At 43.3% G+C, this 24465-nt stretch overlaps 1 protein-coding gene and 1 non-coding gene across 3 annotated transcripts; both read right to left on the reverse strand.

The window, feature by feature from the left end:
- Positions 1-10472: 10472 nt before the first annotated feature.
- Positions 10473-10548, reverse strand: TRNAE-UUC (transfer RNA glutamic acid (anticodon UUC)). Its single transcript has one exon. It is a non-coding gene; the product is annotated as a tRNA-Glu (tRNA).
- A 929-nt stretch (positions 10549-11477) lies between these two features.
- On the reverse strand, positions 11478-20323 carry PSMD4 (proteasome 26S subunit ubiquitin receptor, non-ATPase 4). 2 transcript variants are annotated; one of them, XM_065904431.1, is made up of 10 exons: positions 20213-20323; positions 15998-16138; positions 14712-14826; positions 14251-14337; positions 13938-14006; positions 13516-13731; positions 13026-13134; positions 12748-12879; positions 12596-12663; positions 11478-11763 (listed from the first exon to the last, which is right to left on the reverse strand). In XM_065904431.1, exons 1-10 carry the CDS (start codon positions 20236-20238, stop codon positions 11593-11595), a joined length of 1134 nt encoding a protein of 377 aa, XP_065760503.1. In that variant the 5' UTR covers positions 20239-20323; the 3' UTR covers positions 11478-11592. The 2 variants fall into 2 exon arrangements, with proteins under 2 accessions (XP_065760503.1, XP_065760494.1); XM_065904422.1 differs by having other exon boundaries at positions 13017-13134.
- Between the last annotated feature and the right edge of the window lie 4142 nt (positions 20324-24465).

The following is a 24465-nucleotide window of genomic DNA, read 5'->3' on the forward strand; positions in this document are numbered from 1 at the left end:
TTTTGAGGAGTGTGAGGTGATACCTCATGTTGTTTGGATTTGCATTTCTCTGATAACTAGTGATGCTGAGTATCTTTTTCATGTGCCTCTCAGCCATCTGTATGTCTTCTGGAGAAATGTCTATTTCAATCTTCTGCCCACTTTTTGATTTGGTGATTTTTTTTTTATATTGAGCTGCATGAACTGTTTGTATATTTTGGAGATTAATCCCTTGTCAGTTGCTTCATTTCCAGATATTTTCTCCCATTCTGAGGGTTGTCTTTTCATTTTGTTTTTGGTTACTTTTGCTGTCCAAAAGCTTTTAAGTTTAATTAGATCCTATTTGTTCATTTTTGCTTCTATTTTATTACTCTAGGAGATGGGTCTAAAAGATCTTGTTGTGATTATGTCAGCATGTTCTGCCTATGCTTTCCTCTAAGAGTTTTATAGTGTCCGGTCTTATATTTAGGACTTTAATTCATTCTGAGTTTATTTTTGTCTATGGTGTTAGGAAGTGTTCTAACTTGATTCTTTTTCATTTAACTGTCCAGTTTTCCTAGCACCACTTATTGAACAGGCTGCCTTTTCTCCACTGTAAATTCTTGCCTCTTTTGTCATAGATTAGGTGACCATAGGAGCATGGGTTTAATCTCTGGACTTTTTATCCTGTTCCATTGATTCATATTTCTATTTTGGTGCCAGTGCCATACTGTTTTGATTACCTTAGCTTTATAGTATAGTCTAAGCTCAGGGAAACTGATTCTTCCAACTCTGTATTTAGTTCTCAAAATTGCTTTATCTCTTGTGGGTCTCTTGTGTTTCCACATAAATTATAAAATTTTTGTCCAAACTCTGTGAAGAATGCCATTGGTAATTTGATAGAGATTGCACTGAATATGTAGATTGCTTTGAGTAGTACAGTCCCTTTCACAGTGTTGATTCTTCCAATCTAAGAACATGGTATATCTCTCTATCTGTGAATCTTTTATTTCTTTCATCAGTGTCTCAAAGTTTTCCAAGTACAGATCTTTTGCCTCCTTGGGTAGGTTTATTACTAGGTATTTTGTTCTTTTTGCTGTGATGGTGGTTTTACTTTTGCAAGACAACATGTGAGCTTTTCTGATTACAAAAGTAGTTACATAGTCTTTTTATTCAACTCAGAAAGCACAGAAAAGTGAAAAGAAGAGACAGTTCTTCTATAAACCCAGTTGACAGAGGAGACATTTTGAATAAAAATTATCTACTTTGAAGGTTTCTTGTTTTATTTCATACATCATGAGCATTTTCCCTTTCCATAAATAACCTATTTTTTTTAATTATAAAGGAAATAGATTTCATTGCAAAATAAAATATCAACCAGCAAAGCATAAAGTCTCAGGTAAGGTTATTGACAGTGTGGACTTGATGCTTATATGCCAAGGGAAAAGCACTGGCCGAGCAGATGCTGAAGACAAGAGAGACAGGAGAGAGAGAGGGCTTAACTGCTGCCAGGAGAGGCTGAAGAAGATAAGAGAAGAGGTTCAGAACTTTCAGAACTTACTGCCTAATGGCCTTGACTCCCTTTGTAAAGGTGATGTCTTCTGCTGAGAGTGATGGGGGAGTAGAAGAAAGTGTGATGAAGTAATTGCTGCAAGGAAATGATGAGAGGACTGCTGATAATGGGAAATAGTCATTTCGTGGAGGCTCACATTTTAGTGAGATAGACTGTGACCGCTATGACCCCTAATTAATTAAGTGTCTTTATTCAAATGACTTAACTTCTCTGAAACTGACAAGTCCAGATGAAAATATTGAAAAGGTAGGTGGTTGAGAACCAATCCATGCTTGCAGTTTAGCTGGGCAAGTGTGGGTTAAAAAGGAGCTTGGGAGATAAAAATCACTGGAAAGATAGTGGTTTAAATGATAGGTTAAGAGGCCTTTGGTCATTAGAGATAGAAACAAAGCAAAGAGGAAGCTATCAGTAAAAAAGAGAGTTCAAAGAAGTAATTTTACATGTTTCCCTGTACTACAAAAGTAACATCCTGAAACATTTTCAAACATTCATAAAAGCAACTCCTTCCCCCCAACTCTGAGTTTCTATAGTCCAGAAATAAATGTTGTTTAGGTGCTAAGTTGTGTACAATTCTTTTGTGACCCCATGGACTGTAGGCTGCCCACGAGGCTCCTCTGTCTATGGGATTTCACAGGCAAGAACACTGGAGAGGGATACCATTTTCTTCTCCATGGGATCTTCCTGACCTAGGGATCAAACCCACATCTCCTGCATTAGAAAGCAGATTCTTTACCACTGAGCTACGTGGGAAGCCCTTTTCACCATTGTCTTGCCAGTCCTTGTATTAAGCTAGGAAACAATTAGGTATATTTAAACATTTAAGTGTCCCAGGTGGCACTAGCAGTAAAGAACTCACCTACCAACGCAGGAGATATAAGAGATGAGAGTTCGATTCCTGGGTCGTGAATATTGCCTGCAGGGAGTGGCAACCTGCTCCAATATTCTTGCCTAGAGAGTCCCATAGACAGAGGAGCCTGGCAGGCTACAGTCCATAGGGTTGCAAAGAGTCAGACACAACCGAAGCAACTTAGCACACATGCATGCTATGTAGCAGGCCTTAGGAGTAGAAACTATTTGTTTTTAACCTTACAGGCTACTTTTGTTTTATCAATAGGTTACAAAAGTCAGAGCCAAAACCAGACTGACCTGGCAAGATCCAAGTTGGTGGACGAAGTAGGCTAAAAGGTCACTGCTTTCCTTGCCTTCATTGATCTCTGTGTTTCCACACTAACCCCTGAGAGCTGAAGGACTCTGCTCTGATTGATCTGTGTTTGTTTTGAAAGTACCTGTTATTTGGCAGAGATGCTTTGCAGCTGTACTTTAAGCGAAAGTACAGGCCAACCGCCCCCGAAATAGCTCTGACTTGACCGCAGCAGGTAGATGGAACCTGGAGGTGTTAGAGCACTACTTTTGCTTCTTACTACCATCTTAAGATCGCCAACCAAAGTGGGTGTTTGCAGTCTAACAGGGATGATTTATGCTGTGTGCAAAGGAGAGTGGAAGACTGCCCATGTCCTGGCTGCCCCTGAAAATCCCCTTCTCCTTCCTGGAGTCCTGAATAAATGTCTGCCTCCTAGGCCTTAAAACTCCCTTACTCCCCTCCCTTTGGGGAGGTGTTTTTAGAACCCCTGTTCTCTGGCCATTGCATAAAACCCTGTCTTGCTTGCACCAAACTCAGTTTCATTATTACCCACTTGAACTTTAGCAGGAAAGAAGTCCTTGAATAGCCCAGGAGGAACTTAGTTCCGCGAAGAAGTCTCTACACAAGAAGAGGGATTCGTGTCTGATTTGGTCACAAGAGCATGGCAGTCTTTACCCTCTTAAAAACTGAAGATTCCCAAAAGCTTTTGTTTATGTACATTACATATGCATTGATATTTACTATATTAGAAATTAAAACAGAAATTTAAAAAATATTAATCCTGTAAGAAATAGCAACCATAAACACATTACATGTTAACATAGTTCAGTTTCTATGAAAAACAACTACATTCTCCAAAACAAAAATGTAATGAGAAGGGTGTACTGTTTTACATTTTTGCAAGTTTCTTTAACAGATGATATCTGTATCTGCATTCAATTTGTTGTTTTGATTGGCATACATAAAGAAAATATGACCTTTCAAATATATTGTTACAAAAGGGAGGAATATTTCAAAATGCCTTTTCAGATAAATGTGGATATTCTTTCTTGATACTACACCAAATCTTGATACACAGTCATTTTAATTTTTATTTATTTTTGTCTGTGCTGGGTCTTCATTGCTTTGCACAAGTTTTCTCTAGTCGCTGCAAGTGGGCGCTTACTTTTCATTATGGTGCACCAGCTTCTCATGTTGAGGAGCATCGGCTCTCAGTTGTTGCGGCAGGCAGTCTCAGCAGTTGTGGTGCATGAGCTTAGTTTGCTCTGCAGCATGTGGAATCTTCCTGAACCAAGGATCGAACCTACGTTCCCTGCATTGGAAGGTGGCTTCCTATCCTCTGCGCCACTGTTACCAAGTTCAAGCTCATCGACTGAGAGGCTGACAGAAGATTTCAGGCTAGTGCGTCAAAATAACCACCTTGTCAGGGTCTGGAAGCCAAGTTCTTTTATGGGTCAGAGTTGGGGGGGAGGTGAAGAAACAAAGTAAAATGACCATTTCAGTTAATTTCATTCACTCAATCGTGTCCGACTCTGTGATCCCATGGACTTCAGCACACCAGGCTTCCTTGTCCATCACCAACTCCCAGAGCTTACACAAACTCATGTTCATTGAGTCAGTGATGCCATCCAACCATCTCTTCCTCTGTCTTCCCCTTCTCCTCCCGCCTTCAATCTTTCCCAACATCAGGGTCTTTTCTAATGTCAGTTCTTCACATTAGGTGGCCAAAGTATTGGAGCTTCAGCTTCAGTATCAGTCCTTCCAATGAATATTCAGTACTAATTTCCTTTAGGATTGACTGGTTTGATCTCCTTGCAGTTCAAGGGACTCTCAAGAGTCTTTTCCAACACCACAGTTCAAAAGCATCAATTCTTAGGCATTCAGCTTTCTTTATAGTCCAACTCTAACATCAATACATGACTACTGAAAAAACCATAGCTTTGACTAGATGGACCTTTGTTGGCAAAGTAATGTTCTGCTTTTAATATGCTGTCTAGGTTGGTCATAGCTTTTCTTCAAAGGAGCAAGTGTCTTTTAATTTCATGGCTGCAGTCACCATCTGCAGTGATTTTGGAGACCAAGAAAATAAAGTCTCTCACTGTTTCTATTGTTTGCCCTCCTATTTGCCATGGAGTGATGGAACCAGATGCCATGATCTTAGTTTTCTGAATGTTGAGTTTTTTTTTTTTTTTTTTTTTTTTTTAAATATTATTTTATTAGTTGGAGGCCAATCACTTTATAACATTTCAGTGGGTTTTGTCATACATTGACATGAATCAGCCATATAGTTACACGTATTCCCCATCCCGATCCCCCCTCCCACCTCCCTCCCCACCCGACTCCTCAGGGTCCTCCCAGTGCACCAGGCAAGAGCACCTGACTCATGCATCCCACCTGGGCTGGTGGTCCGTTTCACCATAGATAGTATACATGCTGTTCTTTCAAAACATCCCACCCTCACGTTCTCCCCCAGAGTTCAAAAGTCTGTTCTGTACTTCTGTGTCTCCTCTTCTGTGAATGTTGAGTTTTAAGACAACTTTTTCACTCTCTTTCACTTTCATTAAAAGGCTCTTTAGTTCTTGGCTTTCTGCCATAAGGGTGGTGTCATCTGCATATCTGATGTTATTGATATTTCTCCTGGCAATCTTGATTCCAGCTTGTGCTTCCTCCAGCCTGACATTTAGCATGATGTACTCTGCATATAAATTAAATAAGCAGGGTGACAATATACAGCCTTGATGTACTCCTTTCCTGATTTGGAACAAGTCTGTTGTTCCAAGTCCAGTTCTGTTGCTTCTTGACTTGCATATAGGTTTCTTAGGAGGCAGGTCAGGTGGTCTGGTATTCCCATCTCTTTAAGAACTTTCCAGTTTGTTGTGATCCACACAGTCAAAGGCTTTGGCATAATCAATAAAGCAGAAGTAGATGTTTTTTCTGGAACTCTCTTGCTTTTTCGATGATCCAATGGATGTTGACAATTTGATCTCTGGTTCCTCTGCCTTTTCTAAATCCAGCTTGAACATCTGGAAGTTCACGGTTCACATACTGTTGAAGCCTGGCTTGGAGAATTTTGAGCATTACTTTACTAGTGTATGAGATGAGCGCAATTGTGCGTAGTTTGAGCATTCTTTGGCATTGCCTTTCTTTGGGATTGGAATGAAAACTGACCTTTTCCAGTTCTGTGGCCACTGCTGAGTTTTCCAAATTTGCTGGCATATTGAGTGCAGCACTTTCACAGCATCATCTTTTAGGATTTGAAATAGCTCAACTGGAATTCCATCACCCCCACTAGCTTTGTTCATAGTGATGCTTCCTAAGGCCCACTTGACTTCACCTTCCATGATGTCTGGCTCTAGGAGAGTTGTCATGCCATCTGGATCTGGATCATGAGAATCTTTTCTGTACAATTCTTCCGTGTATTCTTGCCACCTCTTCTTAATATCTGTTTCTGTTAGATCCATACCATTTCTGTCCTTTATTGTATCCTTCTTTGCATGAAATTTTCACTTGGTATCTCTAATTTTCTTGAAGAGGTCTCTAATCTTTCCCATTCTATTGTTTTCCTCTATTTCTTTGCATTGATCACTGAGGAAGGCTTTCTTATCTCTCCTTGCTATTCTTTGGAACTCTGCATTCAAATGGGTGTATTTTACCTTTTCTCCTTTGCCTTTAGCTTCTCTTTTCTCAGTTATTTGTAAGGCCTCCTCAGACAACCATTTTGCTTTTTTGCATTTCTTTTTCTTGAGGATGGTCTTGATCGCTGCCTCTTGTACAATGTCACGAACCTCAGTCCATAGTTCTTCAAGCACTCTATCATATTTAATCCCTTATTATCTCCTAGAATGGCAAGCCAGGGGCAGAGGGATGTGTTAGTTTCACTTCCTTAAGACCCTTCGCAGGTGGGCAGGGTCAAGCTATCTCCCAGTGAACCAAACAAAGACACCCAAGCCCAAAGGTCAGGTGGAAGGGGCTGGGCAAGTCTCCCTGAGGCATTTACATATGCCTATCATAACAAAAGCGGCAATATAAGAATTAAAGTCACAGAAGCAAATCCAGTATGGATTCAAAATTAACCCTTCTGGTTGGTTATACCACCAGGGGAATTCAATACACAGTAGTCTTTAAAATGTCAGCCACCATGTGGGATCCCAAACCATATCAGTATACTTTTTGTAATCTGTTACATCTGAATGCATTGCTTTCCTCTTTTTTTTGCATTTGAAATGGATCATTTGGAGAATATTGATTCACTGCCTAACGCAGAGCTTCCTAATGTTGACACATTACAATACACTACTCTGATACATAATAGGAACGTATTAATATCACCCATCTAAAATATTTTGAGAATGTCAAGTTCACTGTGGCACATGCAAGTTTTCCAAAATTCAAAATTTCACCTGAGAACTCAAATTTCATCACGGACAACAAAAACTGTCAGTTGTTTTCCTTGAAGTGAGGCTTACATCATTTACTTTTGAGAAAGTGTTTGCCAAATACTCAAGTCTAAATAACCAGTTTGCCTGGTAGTTATTCTATTTTTTGGCTGCACTGGGTCTTCGTTGCTGCTCCAGCCTTACTTGAGTTGTGGTAAGCGGCGGGAATATTCTGTAGTTGCAGTGCACAAGCTTCTTTCTCATTGCCGTGACTTCTCTTGTTGCAGAGCATGGGTGTGAGGGCTTCAGTAGTTGTGGCAAGTGGGCTCAGCAGTTGCAGTTTCCGATTTCTAGAGTGCAGGCTCAATAGTTGCGGTACACGGGCTTCACAGCATGTGGGATCTTCCCGGACCAGGGATCAAACCCAGGTCGCATGTAATGGCAGGCAGATTCTTTACCTCTGAGCCACCAGGGAAGCCCCTGGCATTATTCTTTCAAGCAAAAATGCTATTTTACTTAAAAAAAAAAAAAAGTGGCTAGTTCATCTCACAAGTCAAACAACTGCTCAAGTACCGTCCCTCAAGTCCATCATTGACCCCAGGATGCAGCCACATGCTCTATGTAGGTCCCACTTTACCTCAGACATACTAAAGATGTGAACTCAAGGGCTGAGATTTAGGGACTTCCCTGGTGGCCCAGTGGTTAAGAATCTGCCTTCCAATGCAATCTGTCACAAGTAGAGAAATCCCATGAGCAACAACAAAGACCCATCACAGCCAAAAGAAATAAATATTTTTAAAAGGTTGAGACTTAATACAAGTCATGATTTTACTGCTTCATCAACAGCTTTTGTGTTTTTTTTCAATCCAGGGGTGTGTGGACTGCCACTGTCTTAGATTCATGCTAAGGAACCAAAAGTTTTACCCGCACTGCTTCGGCATCACTGCAAGTATCATCATCATGAAGAGAAGAAAAACATCCTAACACAGTATTAATGGTGATAATAGTTTTGACCTCACAAACTCCCTAAAGAAGTCTTGGGGACTCTAAGAGGTTCACACACCACACTGTCAGCACCATCACTGTAAAGTAAGTTACCTCCCTCTCTGGCTTTCAGTTTCCTTATTTATAAACTAGGATTAATGATGCTACAGCTACCTCATAGGGTCGTGGAAGCTGAATGATATGCAAGTGTGAAGCATTTAGAATAGTCTCGCACACTGTTATACAAGCATCTGCTAATATAATCATATATTCAGTATCATTAAATGTTTTTCCAAAATAAAACTTACTGACAGTGTGTAATATTCCACAGTGATGTAACATAATTGTTGGATATGAGGTTGCTCCCATTCTTTCAACATCCTTGTACAAATCTGTGTTATTTCTGATTATTTAAATTCCTGAAATGGAATTGCCCAGTGTACATACATTTTTTCACAGTACTGTTGAAAAGCACACATGGACTATCAAAGTGGGAGAGCTGAAAAAAAGAAGGGTCCATGGGCCGAGTATTTGAATCAGCCGGGAGCATCTCTTAAGGTGGATGTGAACCACGGTGTTGCCGTAAATACAAAAGAATGAACTGTGATGATGTCTGAATTGGAAGAGGCCAAGGTGTTGGTTGAGTCATCCTCATGAACACTGAAGTCACTCAGCTGGCATGCAGAGGACCAGAGATGGGACACGGCCCATCACGACTAGATGGGCAGACTCTGCCAAAACATAATTTGGCTGGGAAACTATCCCCAGACTCAGGAAAGCCAAAGTAACCATTATCTTTAAAACCAACACCTATAAAAGACTGCCAAGTCCTAGATGATGAGCCATTTCTCTCAAGTAAATATGTGATTCAAAAAATACTAGTGTCCTGCTCAACATACACATTTTCAAACTATTTAGAAATGGTACACATCCAATATGAACATAATGTAAGCACAGGGTAGGTTTTTTAGTTTGATTTTGTGGAACCTTGTTTACATTCAAGCTTTAAGGTCTGACTTCAGGATACTGCAAATTAAATTCATGGAATCTTGGCCCAGGCAGAAGTAGCACTACAGTGAAAGGTTTTTTTTCTCCCCCAATAAATAATGCTGTAACAAGTGGCTTTCCATATTACAATAAACTGAAATTGGATCCCTATCTCAGTGTACACTGAGGCAGAATAAGGAATTTCTATGTGAAAGGCAAAACCATAGAACTTTCAGAAAAAAATAGAATATCTTTCTGTACCTATGGAAGAGTTTGCTGGACACAAGAAACACTAACTTTGAAAGAAAAGATTGAGAAATCTGACATTAAATTTAAAAATTTTGTCACTAAATTTGGTACCTTTTAAAAAATGAAAAGGAATTCCCTGGTGGTCCAGTGGTTAGGAGTCAGTGCTTTCACTCCCAGGGCCTAGGTTCAATCACCGGTTGAGGAACTAAGATCCCTTAAGCACACACTATATGCCAAAAAAAAGTGAAAAGACAAGTCATAAATTTGACATACTTCTAACAATATATAATAAATAATGATTTAATACTAAGAATAAAGAACTTCTATAAAACATCAATACAAAGCTAACTCAAGGACTTCCCTGGTGGTACAGTGGGTAAGAATCTGCCTGCCAATGCAAGGGACATGGGTTTAGTCCTTGGTCCGGGAAGATTCCACATGTTGCAAGGCAACTAAAGCCGGTGCGCCACAACTACTGAAACCTCAAGCCTAGATTCTGTGCTATGCAACAAGAGAAGCCATTGCCGTAAGGAGCCTGCACACAGCAAATAGAGAAAGCCCCTGCATAGCAATGAAGAACCAGCCCACCAAAGAAAAAAAGAACTCAAGAGAAAAATGAACAAAAGAAATATTTCACAAAAATGGAAATACAAAAAAAAAAAAGTAAATACAAAGACCTATTTTTTTTTAAATTAAAGGATAATTAACCTCATTAGTAATTAGAGAAATACAAATTAAGATCACAATGAGTTATCATTTTATCCTCACTGGACTGGCAGAAATTAAGAACTTGTAGTGGTCCTAAGGGCTAGAAAGGACGAGTTCAATAGGAATTCTTAGACTGCAGGAAGGAGTGCAAATCCATACAACCACTTTGAAGAACAATTCATCGTTATCCTGTAAAGTATCCTAGAGAAATTCCTGTATGGGTGCATCAGGAGATATGTACAAAAAACACTGAGATCCTTTTGATGCTAGAAAAATAACTAAAGGCAATGCCAGATTCATCTACAGGAAAATAGTGAGACTGTAGAACATCCCCAGAATACATATGCATCCATGAAAAATGAATAAGCAGCCGCTAAGTGCAGCAACTTTGAAGAACCTAAGAAACAAAATGTTTGTTAAAAACCAAGTCCTGTAAATCTCAGGGTATAGGACTTTTTTGGGGGAGGGCCTTGCCACACAGCTTGTGGCATCTTAGTTCCCTGACCAGGGATTGAACCCAGGCCCTGGCAGTGAAAGTACCAAGTCCTAACCACTGGACCACCCGCCAGGGAATGCCCTAAAACTACTTTTTATAAAGCTCAAACACATTAAAACTAAACATTCTTGTCAGGAATCTTTATGTATATGAGAAGACATGAAGGGAAAAAAATAATAAATGTGAGATTCAGGATAAAAGTTCTGAAGAGGATGTGATGAAGTGGGTTCAAGAAGGCTAGGTATGTGACAAGGTATTAGAAATAGTCTAGCTTACATTGAGCAATTTCAGATATGTTAATTTCTTTACATCTCACTTTATATATAGGTTAAGTGTTTTATGTGTAAAATATTTACCTTTTCAAATATAATAGTAATAAATTGGGAGATTATATGAATTGTGCATTCTATTCCATGCCCCACAAAAACCTGCCTCTAAATTTGGTGCTCCAACAAGATGAATCACGTTTCTCCTTCACAGACTTCCACTTTGTGAAAGGTCTCCAAGATCCCTGATGTGTGGTATTCTGACTTTTCCACTTGTCCCCTGCTGCTTGCCAGCCCAACTAGTCTTTAAGTGACAAAACGCCTCCACGCCACCAGCACGTGCTACTCCTACTGAATGGAAACATCACCATCTCGTGTTTGCTGGCTGATGAACTTCTAGCCCCATTAAATGAGGGCTCAAACGTTGCCTTCAGGAACCTTCCCAGAGGCTACAAGGCTTTGGCCCTCTCTCCTCACTTCCACAGTGCCTTGTTTGGGCACTGTGGCCTCTCTTTGGGCACTTGTTAGATGTGGTAACCACTCATTTACAGGCTGGCCCTTCCCTAGATGCTGAATCCTCAATGGCCAGTACTGGCTTCTCTTCTCTGGGGCCCCAGTGCCTCATACAAATGGCTTTCAGTAAAGTTTTTCCTAAGGAAGGACTGTCCTGGGTGGAGATGGACGGAAGGGGAATGGTCACAGGCAGTCATCAGTGTTTGAAGCAAAAAAGCAAAAAAAAAAAGTTGCCAAGCTTTATTTAGGCTGCAGTGGTTACAGACAACACTTCTAAGCCTATACCCCACCCGACCCTACTTAGGCCCCTGAACAGGCTCGTCTCCCCTTTCCCGCCAGTCTCACTTCTTGTCCTCCTCCTTCTTGTCCTTCTTGCCTTCCTTGGTGGCCTGGGAGGCCAGGGAGCCCATAGCATTTCGAATGGCCTCGTTGTTGGGATCCACGCCCGGAAGGTTCTCCAAGACACTCTGGAGGAATTCGGGGTCCTGCATCACGTCATAATCATCCTCCTCCTGCAAAGGGCGCAGTGTCAGCCCGGTGAAGCGGCTGGCTGCAGAGCAAGCCCGTGTGGAAGACGGGAGCGCACTGCCACACGAGCCCCTCCTCCCACTTGGCTAGGGTTGGGGGCAGCTCTGGCCAAGGACAGGAAGGAGGGTTTAGGAAAATACCCACTGCCTATACACAGTATGCTGGAGTGGGAAAAGGCAGCCCTCTCCAGTATTCTTGCCTGGAGAATCCCCACAGACAGAGGAGCCTGGCGGGCTACGGTCTACATCACAGAGTCAGACACACTGAGCAACTAAGCGCACACACAGTATGAACTTAAAACACCTATTTTATTCTATTTTTGTTGTTGTTGTTGCATAGGCATGGCTTTCCAGATCTCAGTTCATTGACCAGCGATTGAACCCCGGGCCTCCAACAGTAAAAGCACTAACCACTGGACCACCAGGGAAGTTCCCCAAACATTAAATTACCGACCAGTTAGAGGAGAAGCCTGAGAACATTGCTTTTTGAGCTCAAAGGATAAAAACAGATGCCATGACCTTTAGGTTTCCTGCTATTAGACACCCACTCCCCTCTTTTCCTGGACCCTCTTTTCCTGGACCCTCTTTTCACCCTCCTGGAAGACAGTATCACTGAGAATTGTCCAGACTGCTCCCACCAGCAAGGAAGGGAAATTACAGAATACTTAGGACATTTCTCCAACTCTGGCTACATTCTCCTTAGCGAGGTTTACCCACAAGAAACATTACCTCCATGGGTTTCTTTCCTTCTGCTCTAGAAAGAGCTCATCTATGAAACCCTGAGAGAGGAACGGTTCCAGCCCCAGCAGGCCCTCACCTTGGTGGGCTCAGATGTGTCCATGGCTGAACTGGCATCCATGTCAGCTGACTCTGCCTGGCCAAACTCTGAAGAAGAAAGGTCAGTGTGTTCAGTTCCATTTCTTCCCACAGCGTCTCTGCCTCAGCACGCCCACCCAGGCCCTGGCCCACCTGCACCCTGGAGGGACATCTGCATGGCGTAAGCAATCTGCTCTTCCTCGGTCATACTGCTTAGGTCAGGGAGCCCAGTGCGGCCAAACTCCTGCTGGCTGATGGTCATCTTGAGCAGGGCATCGTCTGAGTCTAGGAAAAGGAAGACAGCAGCAGAGTGGAACTGTGCCCACCCCCAAGCCCACATGTTTCCACACCACCAGAACCCCAGCCCTATCTACATCACCCCTCCACAGAGCACCCCGCAGTCCCGGGACTTCAGATTCCACCTCTTTCACCTTCAGTCCCAGTCGTGGCAATCCCCGCCTCAGCGGCAGAGGCAGCAGCTGCCCGCCGTGCCTCTTCCTCTTGCCGCTGCCGCTGTTCTTCCATAGAAACACGCAGGGCCTGGCAAAGGGTGAGGAAGGTCAGATGTTCTCCCACCCTCAGTCCCCTGGGGTGCTGGGGAAGGCCGCTGAGGGGTGGGTACGGACTGTAAAGAGGCAGTTTCTGGTTTATACCCATGGGGAAGCAGCTGGAGAGATGACACATGACATAGGGAAAAAGGACGGACTCGGGAGAAACCTGGGGTTTGGTAGAAGCGAACACGAAGAGTCTGACAGCGCGGCCCCTAGAGATCAGACAGAATGATGGGGAAGAGGGACCTGGAGGGGGTCTGGGAAAACAAGCAAGGGTCCTTAGGACTGTCTGGCCCTAGAGAAGCTCGATGCTGTGTGAGAAGGATCAAGAATGACACCTGGGCTCTCCTGAAGGTCAATGCTTGCTCACCAGGGCCAGCTCAGGATCAGCGCTGGGATCCACTCCAAATTCAAAGTCACTGGCACCCAGACCCAGCATGGCGCCACCTTCCCCAGCCAGAATGGGCGAGCTGATGAGGGCATCGGCCAAGCTGGGCCCAGGAGGCACAGTCACCAGGTGAGAACCGGTTCCATCTTTGCCATTCAATGTGTTTACAAAAGCGGTCAGCTTTTCCGTGTTCACCTCCTGGGGAGAGAACACAGGAGGTTCTCCTTCCCGCCCCCATTCTCTGCCACCGGCGCCCATCTGCAGCTCCTCACCCTCAGGCAGACTCTCCTCTAGGTTAAGGACTGTTCTCTAGTCACAATCAAAGCAGTCACTGGCCCCCAACCGGTCCTTACTCACCTCTTCCCCCAAACTGATAATGTCAACATTTACTTTCCCTTACTCACCTCTTCCCCAAAATTGATAATATCAACATTTACTTTCTCCTTCTTGAGGCGTTTAGCCAGCTTCACCAGCTAGGAAGAAGGGGAGAGAAATGAGGAAGTCTGTTCCATACTACGAGGGAAGGGGACACATATCACAAGCATACAGGAGTGGGTGGACCTCTCCAAGGCCCCACGACAGAAACACTGAATTCTGCACAATCTCCTTTCCCCAGATTGATGGACCCAATGCTTCTTCCTGACTCTCCCAAGAGCCAACAGAAGCCCCCTCCCAAACATGTGGTGCCCAAACTCCCCCACTGTCACTTGAACTCACATCCTTCTCATTGTCCTCCACAGGGCTTCCCACAAAGGCAATGATTCGCATCTTGTGATTCTTGCCCTGCCGGTGCTTCAGGGCCAACTTAAAAAGAAAGAGGAAGTTCTTGGAGTCAGCCACAGAAATCCCCCAGCTCGTTCCTATCACTCTTTTTCTTATGGCTTCCATATACTTTGAGCCTATCATCACACTCACACCAGATCTAAACCCCCTGCTCCTCCCTTCCCTTCCTTCTGCGCCTCTCTGTGGATAAGGAAGAGGGGTTAATTCTCCATTCTAGGGATTTCCCCTTCATGATCTTCACTGATCATCCCACTATATCCTTTCCACTCCTTTCTCTGCATTATCTCTTCCCTGGTGCTGGTTCTCACACCAAGAGTCTAGGGGGAAAAGGAGTAAGGGTGGAGGCAGAATCCCAGAGCAAGGAGGAACCACCAGAGGGACCCAGCAGGACTCACGTGGGCCACGCGGATGCCAGTGCAGAAGGTGATCTTGCCCTTGGGCTGGACAGTGTGAAGCTTAGACAGGATGCGGCCAGTGTCTGGGGTGAGTGTGGTCAGCACTTCACAGTCACTGGAATGGGGGAAGAAGCACTTCTGTGATTTCAGGGCAGGACGGCTGCCTCCAAACTGTCTTCGACTCATCTTTTCTTTAGAGATCTTGATGATAACTGTTATCTCTATTTTTCCTAAACAAACACCTACTGTTTAGAGAGTAGATCTTCCAAGTTCTCATCACAAGGAAAAAACTTTTAACTATGTGAGACATGGACATTAATTAAACTTACTGTGGTGATCATTTTACGATATACACATTATCAAATCATTATGTTGCATATACCTTCAGCTTACATAATGTTACATGTCAATGACATAAAACTAGAGAATAACTGGAGAAAACTAGAGAAAAATCTCTAATGTGTGGATATGAAACACAGAAAATAAGAAGGGGGTGATTGTGAGAGAAGTTTGGCCTCTTCCAGTATTTCCCCCAACCTCTCTCATGCCATTTTCCTCTCAGGGGCCTGAGAATTCTCTACAATAGCTGGATGCTCCTTCTCTCTCCTAACCTCTTCATTTTTAGACTCATTTTCTGGCTAATAATATGAATGCTGGGATGGGCAGTCACTCATCTGAGGATTATCAGTCCTAAAACAAATTACTTTGGGGGTAACACGATGTGTGACATATGCCCTGGGACGCTGACCCCAAATCACTTTTTATTGTCTTTAAAATACAGTGAGGACTGCCCTGGTGGCACAGTGGATGACGGTCCACCTGCCGATGCAGGGCACGCAGGTTCAATTCCTGGTCCAGGAGGATTCCCCATGCCTCAGAGCAGCTAGACCTGTGCGCCACAACAAGGGGCTTGGGCTCAGTGAGGAGCCCGGGCACCACAACCGGAGAGTGGCCCCAACTAGAGGAAACCTGCATGCAGCAACAAAGAACCAGCACAACCAAAAAATTAAAAATAGAGAAAACACATAAAACAAAACACACCATGAAATTTTATCCCAGGAAATTAAGCTTCACAATTGTATTAAATTCAGGTTAATATTAATTTTTAAAAAAACAAGTTGCTGCTTATATTTATATGGGATAGTGAAGAAGGTAGTCTAGGAAGATGATGGGCAAAAGCAGCCTCACGGAATCTACGAAAAGGCAGTGCCCTAGGCACTGGAGCGGGTCACGGACAGGAATCACCCCGCCTCCCCCCACACGCCCTCCCACTCTGCCCCACCTACTTGGCCAGTGTGATGAGGCCCACGTTGTTCTCAGGGTTGCTGCGGGTCTTGGAGTGACAGACTATATTGACAGCATCCTGCTGGGCCTGTAGCCGGGTGGGTAAGAAGTCCCCATTCCGCATGTACTCACTGTTGTCCACGCTGCCGGGTTAGGGGTGAAGCAGGAGAGACAGGCCACACTGTGAGTCTCGTCTGACATTCCCTCCAGTTCCAGTAACCACCCCCCTCCCTCAAAAACTCTCCCATGAGGGGCGCCATGGTACATGGCAGCGGCTCTCAGTCTTCGTGGAACAGAGGACCACCTGCAACTTTTTTTTTAATATACACAGGACCAAGCCCTTCTCTAGACTTACTAACTCAAAATAATCAGAGGCGAAAAATCTTTTTAAATCTCCACAAGTGACTGCATAATATCCAAGGTTGTGATCTACTAATGTACCATGTCCACCTTTTTATAAGGTGCCTTAAGGGTTATCAATCATGGTCATGGAGAAACATGCTATCTGCTATTAAAATAGGAGTATTCCAAGGCAGGAAATCAACCAGGCAACTGAAAAATATTGAGGAGATAACACACACTTCGCAGCACTGAGTGCAGGAAAGTACAATCGAAATTATCTGGTTAAATGTTCAACAGCTTTGACGACTGGGCTGAACTGCAAATATGAGGTTTCATAGATCTGGGGGTCTCATGTATTTATTCTATCCCCGTAGTTTTTCACAATCTGTAAGAATCCAAATAACATAAAATACAAGTGCCAGGTTCCTGCAGACCAAAAGAAGGCAGGGAAGTGAACAAGTTATCTACACCTCAGAAGAGATCAATTCTTGACAAACTGAGGTCCCTCAGAACCCTGAAAGAAAACAGCGTATTCAGAGACAGCTTGTCTCTACTGGCAAGAGAAACGGGCTTGGAGGCAATTTTCTCCTTTAGTATCCTTCGCCAGGCAATAAATACAAACCAAAAATGATGAAGAAAGGTAATTAAGAAGCTACTGGAAGACAAGCAGAAAGGATTGGAAGGGTAGTATGCAGGCAGGTTCAAATCCCTACCCTGCTACTTACTAGTTCTATGATCCTAAAGAAGCTACTGAATTTCTCTAACATCCAGTTATCTCATCTGTAAAATGGGTTTTATTATACCTACCTGCATAGTGCTGGCTATGAGGATTAAACTCATGATAAGTACTTACCACAATGCCTAACAGTAAGCATGATACACAGACTAGTTCTTATAGAGGAAACTCAATCTATATAAAGGGGGTCAAGGGCAGACTTTACTGACCATGCTATATTCTTGTTTCCCTGATACACTGTTTCCAATTACGCTCCCAACAGGGAAATAACTGCCTTCTTAGCTTCAAATACAGTGCTGGCTAAATATGTGAAACAATGGAAGCTTTGAGGATCAGCCAGATGGAATAGCTACTGAGTACAAAGGCTGTGGGCAAGACCAGCAGAGGGACGAAGGCTGGGAGAAAGACGTCAGAGGAAGACCCGGGGGTGGGGGTGGCTTGAGAGGGAGGGAGAACCTACTGTGCAGAACACGACAGCAGTCCTCATACTGTCAGTGCATTAGGACCACTTTGAGGGTGACGGTGCTAGCAGTGTTAAAAACACAGATGCTTGCACACCTACATGTGCATCCCTAAAAAATGCAGTTTGGTTTTCCCAATGTTGAACTTTATACGAACAGGATAATACATGCATTTCCTGTGACTACTTTTGCTCAATAGTAAGTAATTTTTCCCAATAAAAACTTATATCAAAATAAGGGCTGACAAAATTATCCAGCTATTCCATAAAGTTTTCATCTAAAAAAAAAAAAGAGAATACTGATGCCTAAGTTTCCCTGGCTGGGAGTCTGAGCCACCAGACCAAGTAGAATCAAATACACACAACTTTTTAATAAGCTCCTCCAGAGAATTCTAAGGGACAGCAAAGCATGAGAAAAGGAGTGGCTTTCACTGCTATTCTATGGCTGGGCTGTTACAACAGGGTGCCAGTGTATCACTCTGGACCTGATCTTTCCTCCTATACCTCAAGCCAGATCAGCATTCTTAAATCCCATTTTGTAGATAGCTCTGGCTCCACCAGCCTCAGAACGTTTTCAGCAGTCCTCTATTGAAGGGTAAAGGGCAGAATTCAACCTCCTCAACCTGACATCTGTGCTCTTCTACCTGGCTGCATCCCCCTTTCTCCAAAAAAAGGAACCACCTTCAACCAACAACCTAATAATGAAGTCATGCTAGTCCATTTTCTACTCCCAAAACAAGTCTTGAGAATGTACACTTCAGCAGTTTTCCTTATGCCCTTCTCCTTACATGTAATGGCCTCTCCTTAACATTTGCCTAAGTCCCTTCAAGGACCCTCTTAAATTCTTTCCTGAGGACTCCTTAAGCATCATGGCAACTAATAGATGTACAGTACCGCACAGTTTACAAAGCACCATGACACACATTTTGCCTACCTGTGCTATGAGAAAAGTAGATGCTACTATTATATTCTCATTTTATAGGTAAAGTGAGAGATTTACTACGTTCTCAAGAACATGCAGCTGGAAAGTACCCAAAACACAGGTTTTTGAATTCCAAATCCTGTCCTCTTTCTACTCTTAACTTGCTTTCTCCCAGAGGTTGCCATATTTAGCAAATGAAAATTCAGGGCTCTCAGAATTCCCTGGTGACACAGTGGTAAAGAGTTCGCCTGCCAATGCAGAGGACGTGGGTTCGATCCCCGGTCTGGGAAGATCCCACATGCTACAGAGCAACTAAGCCCGAGTGAGCTGCAACTACCGAGCCTGTGTGCCACAACTACTGAAGCTCCAGCGCCTAGAGCCTGTGTTCCTCAACAAAAAGCCACAGAAATGAGAACCCTGCAAACCCTCACCACAACAAACAGTACCCCCACTCCCAGCAACTACAGAAAGCCCAGGCAAAAGCAATGAAGACCCGGCACAGCCAAAAATAAATAAATAAGAGAAAATACAGGACTCCCAGTTAAATCTGAATTTCAGACAAACAACAGCAACTTTTTAGTGAAAGTATGTCCCATGCAAAGCCATTTTGGTATTAAAAATAATTGTTTATCTGAAATTCAAATTTTACTGGGCATCCTGTGTGTTATCTGGCAACAGTATCTTCCCAGAAAAAAGAAAACCGTCAGGTGTCTGTTCCATGCAATTGGAGACTTGTGTGTGTCTGTGTACTATTCTGTTTTCATTCTAGGCTCACACTTAAAAGAAACTCTTGAAACCTTGCAAAAGTGTGGTCCTCAGTTCCTAACAGCTACTCAGCCAAGTCTGAGACTGATGAAGACAGAGAGCTCACTGGGTAAGAGCCCAAGCGTCTTTGAGTCTGATAATCCAGGGTTTAAACCTAGGCTCCACCACTTAATCGGCTGTGTGATTTTGTGTAAGTCATTTAAAACTGCCGAGACGCGGTATCCTCATCTGTAAAAGGCAGGGAGTATCGTGAGGCTTAAGTGAGATGAAGCAAATTAAATGCCTAACATTTAGAAGGTAGCTTAGTCGGTAAACAATCTGCCTGCAGTACAGGAAACCCACATTCGATCCCAGGGTCGGGAAGATCCTCTGGAGAAGGAAATGGCAAACCACTCCAGGATTCTTGCCTGGAAAATCCCAGGGACAGAGGTGCCTAGCGGGCTACAGTCCATGGAATCGCCAAGAGTCCGACACGACTTCGCCACAAACACTTTTTTTTTTCCTTTCTTTTTTGCCACAAACACTTATAAAGTACTCTTCTAGTGCCTTTGACGGTAACACCAGGAAAAGCAAAGGAGTCAGTGACGAGCGAATGGGGCGAGGAAGCGATTTGAAACTCTCTTCCTAACTAACACCCATCATTTTGAGAGGAAGGCAGAAGACTATCATGGTGAGTCCGAGAAGCAGGACTCTAGCTAAAGACAGATGTAGGCTGGTCTGGAGAAGACGACGCTAAAGGAGAAAAATAGCAGGGCCGGTCCATGACTGTCCGCGGACTGAGGGTTAAGGGGGGTACCTCGGGCCCGTCAGTCGGGAACTACCTCTGGGGCCCCGGGATGACTCAGGGAGTCGCTGGAGCTCCTTTCCTCCCGGCCCAAGGCCTCATCTCTTCCGTCAGGCTCCCTCCCCCACCCCAGGCCCACCCGGCCTCCGAGCTACAGGCGCCCCAGACCCAGTCCCGCTCCCCAAGGGGGCCCGAGGCGGCGCCTCACCAAACCATAGTGCTTTCCAACACCATCGTGCCTCCTTCCTCCCTCCCGGACCGGTTCTCCTGGACCACCTAACAACAACTCCTCCAATTGGCCTGGCGCGCATCACCAATCACTGATCTCGACTGGGCCAGCAGGTTCCGCCCTCATCCCCGTGTTGCTTTCTGGGAGTTGTAGGCGCCGCCAGAAAAAAAAAAAGTAGGCGCTGTTTGGGGCGGAGGGAGGGGCCAAGTAACAAAAAAGAGGGCCACACCTCCACCTGCCCTGCCATTCAGGCTTTCTGGTGGCGTTCCTTGCCGAGATCTAAGAGAAAATGTGAAGGAACTTCTGAAAGTGCTGAGGCTATGTCTATTCCAGTATCATCGTTTTTATTTTATTTTATTTTTTACTTTTATTTGCATTTATTTTCTGCGGCATTTGTTCCCGGGCCATAAGTTTTTGTTTCTTCAGTTTCTTCTGGGATATCTTTTTCTTCTGTGGAACCTCCTCTTCTGGTTTAGGAACAATCTGTTCTTTTTCAGTAAGGATCATCTCAATGTGGCAGGGAGAGCTCATGTAGGGGTTGATCCCACCGTGAGCTCTGTAAGTCCTGCGCCGCATCTTGGGGGCTTTGTTCACTTGGATGTGCTCAATGACCAGAGAATCTACATTTAAGCCCTTAAATTCAGCATTACTCTCTGCATTTTTGAGCATGTGTAGTAAAAATTCAGCACTCTTTTTGGGCCACCGACCCTGCGTCCAGCCCCACTGTTTGGCCTATGCACACCTACCAACTCCACCATTGTAACGACGGAATGGCACACATTGCTTCTTTAAAGTGACATCCTTCAGATGCTTGGTGGTTTTTTGGATATGCATACCCTTTATGGCCTGGGCAGTCTCACGAGTGTTCTTAAAGTGAACACGAAGATTTGAACCTCTTGATTTGCATGATTTTGTGGGGTTTTCTGGGTCAAGTGAATAGCTCACCATTTTCAAGGGTCAGCTCAGGTCGCTTCAGTATCATCGTTTTTAAAAAGTGGTGGGATGACTACTGACTTTCCAGCTCCCCCGGTTCCCCATGGCACATCAAACAGCTAAGCCCTTAAGCCTCTGAATTGCATTTGTTTGTGTAGTTGTCTTTCCCATTTCATCAAGGGCAAAAGCAAGTGAAAGTGTTAGTCTATCAGTCGTGTCCCACTCTTTGCGACCCCATGGATTGTAGCCCGCCAGGCTTCTCTGTCCACGCCACGGAATTCTTCAGGCAAGAATACTGGAGTGGGTGGCCATTTCCTTCTGCAGGGGATCTTCCCCAACCCAGGGATCGACCCAATCTCCTGCACTGCAAGCAGGTTCTTTACCATCTGAGCCACCAGGGAAGCTCCCCATTAAGGGCAAGAAAGGTGTCAATCTCTGCTATCCCTAAGTCCACTACAAAGCCTGACATATGGTAGGAAGGCAGGAAAAAAGTTTGATGAATCAATAATTTTAACTAATCTCCCAAAGAATGGGAGACAATCTAGTCAACCATTTTCGCTTTTTAATCAGGAATCACATTTTAGGGACTTCCCTGGCAGTCTAGTGGCTAAGACTCTGCGCTCCCAGTGCAGGGGGCCCCAGGTTCAATCCCTGGTCAGGGAACTAGATCCCACATGCCACAACTAAGACCCAGTGCAGCCAAAAAAAAAAAAAAAAAAATTACAGTTTTAAATGTCTTAGGGGATTTCCCTAGTGGTACAGTGATTAAGACTGCACTTTCAGTGGAGGGGCTGTGGGCTCAATTCCTGGTGGGGTAACTAAGATCCCACATCTATCATGGTATGGCCAAAAAGTAAAAATAAAATAATTTTAATTAAAAATGCCTTGGCTGGAAATTCCCTGACAGTTCAGTGGTTAGGACGCTGCACTTCCACTGCAGAGGGCACCAGTTTGTTCCTTGGTCAGGGAACTAAGATCCTGCATGCAAATGCCTTGGCTTACCTACACACACACTCCAAAGAAAAACTGGAAATTCCAGGTGTCTATTTTGGAGGAAGTGGGGGAAGGAGCAGGGGACCCAGACATGACTACAGAGATGGTAGATGGAGATGGCAAGTGTGTTGTAGACATTACATAGATATTGATAAAGTTTTAATGGATATGTTCAAAAGTTATTGGTGACCATTAAAGGTATAGGAGTAAAATCTCTGTATTACTAAGGAAAAAAAATCTGTTACTATAATCATAGACAAGGAAAGGAAGAAAAATAAAGCATAGAAAAATCATTAGTGAAAAGTTCAAATATAAACAAAATATGAATGTAGGACATAACCAAACTGACAAAAGGTAAAAAATAAAAGGAAAGGAAAAAACAACATATCAGGCAATAGTAATAAAAGAAAGCATGTGTAGCTATATAAATATTGTACAAATAGAAACCAGGGTCTCCAGAACTGCAGGAGGATTCTTTACCAGCTGAGCTACCTGAAAGCCCAGCTATATACATTTTGTACAAATAGAAAACAAATAGAAAAAAATCGATGAAGTCAGATCCAAAGTATTTCATAAAATATAAGATTCAACAACAAAAAATTTTCTGAGTTAATCAGGATAATGCAACTCTAAAGACAATTTGAACATCAGGAATTATCATAAATTAGTATTCTTCTAAAATGTCTAAGTAGATAAAACATTCAGCCCAAACTAAAGGAAGTGAATAGGAAGTGAATTAATACTGTCATCACTGTTTTGTGATTCATGATGTCTACACAGGGAGGTTGTCTGTCACCATCTCAGCTTTAGTCAGATACTTAACAGATTGTGACCAGGTTTGAATTACACTTTGAAAAGTCCTTGTAGATATTGCAAATACAAAATAGAGTGGTCATAAAAAAATGAGTTAGTAAATAGGTCCTATATGATGGACTTGATTCAACCCGGAGAATGCAGAATTCATACTCTCTTCATACAGAAGATGTCCTGTTAGAACTATGTCAGAAGCTTTTCAGTGAAGATATGTGAGTTGCAAGAATGATCATGAGATTATGAGAGGTGAAATCTGATAGGATCAGAGTTCAGTAAAACAAGAGCTCTAATATGAAAAAAAGCAAAAACAATTCATTTACCTGTGGGTTAGACCCTATCTAGGCACTTGGAAGGGGACAAAATAAAGTCTGCCTTTGTGGAACTTGCTTTCTATGGGGGAAGGCAGATAATAAACCAATAAGTCAATGTTGAATAATGATGAAACTAGGGTGGATGTGTGGGTGTGTGTTTATATATAAACAAAATATTAGGGAAGACTTACAATTGAAGAGACCTGAAGGATACCTGGGGAAAAGAGAAAGTGCAAATACTCCAAGGCAAGAGTGTATCTAAGAACATGATGGCCAGCAGAGACTAGAGTAGAGGGAGAGAAGAAATGAGACCAGAAAGGCAAAGGGAGAAGAAAGGTCGGATTACGTACAGCAGTAAAGATTATTTTAAGGATTCTGAGATAGGAGCTGTTGGAAAGTTTCAGCAGAGGGTCTGTGTTTTTTAACAGATCACTCTGGCTTCTGCATTGAGAACAGACTGTAGGGGAAAAATAGGATACAGACCAGTTAGGAGACCATTTCAATGATCAGGTATGATAGTGGCTTACTGTAGAGTGTTAACAAGATGTGAAAATAGTGACATATGGATGAATTTTGCATATGTCATAAGATATAAAACTTAGGGATTTCCCTGGCAGTCCAGTGGTTAAGACTCCATGCTCCCAATGCAAAGGTCATGGGTTTGATCCCTGGGTCAGGAAACTAAGACATCACATGCCGCTTGGCCCACCCCACCCCACCCCCCAAAATTCTAAGATACAAAACTTAGAAAATTTGCGAATGGATTTGATGGAAGATGTAAGGAAAGGGGGTGTTAAGGGGTTATTAGAGTTGGTTCTAAGCAACTAGAACAGTCACTATTTCTGAAGATGGGCTAGGAGGGGCAGGAACCAGCAATTCAGTTTTGGACATATATTAGGTTTAAGATGCTTACTAGACCCCTAAATGGAGATGTCAAGTTAGTGGGTAGATATGAGTTGCAGTTCAGAAAAAAAAATCTGGGCTAGAGATAGAAATTTGGGAGTTTTTAGTTGATCATGAGGTGACAGGGGAGTTGGACAAATGATACAGGGCCTTTAGGCTTTGAGAGTGAATGTAGACTAAAAGAAGGGGTCCTATGGTTGAGCCCTGGACTTAATCATACATTTTGAGGCCAGAGAGAAAAGGAGGAACCAGAAAAGAGGATGGAGATGGAGCAATGCA

This window comes from Muntiacus reevesi, chromosome 1 (assembly GCF_963930625.1).
Source record: "Muntiacus reevesi chromosome 1, mMunRee1.1, whole genome shotgun sequence".
NCBI classification, from domain to species: Eukaryota; Metazoa; Chordata; class Mammalia; order Artiodactyla; family Cervidae; genus Muntiacus; species Muntiacus reevesi.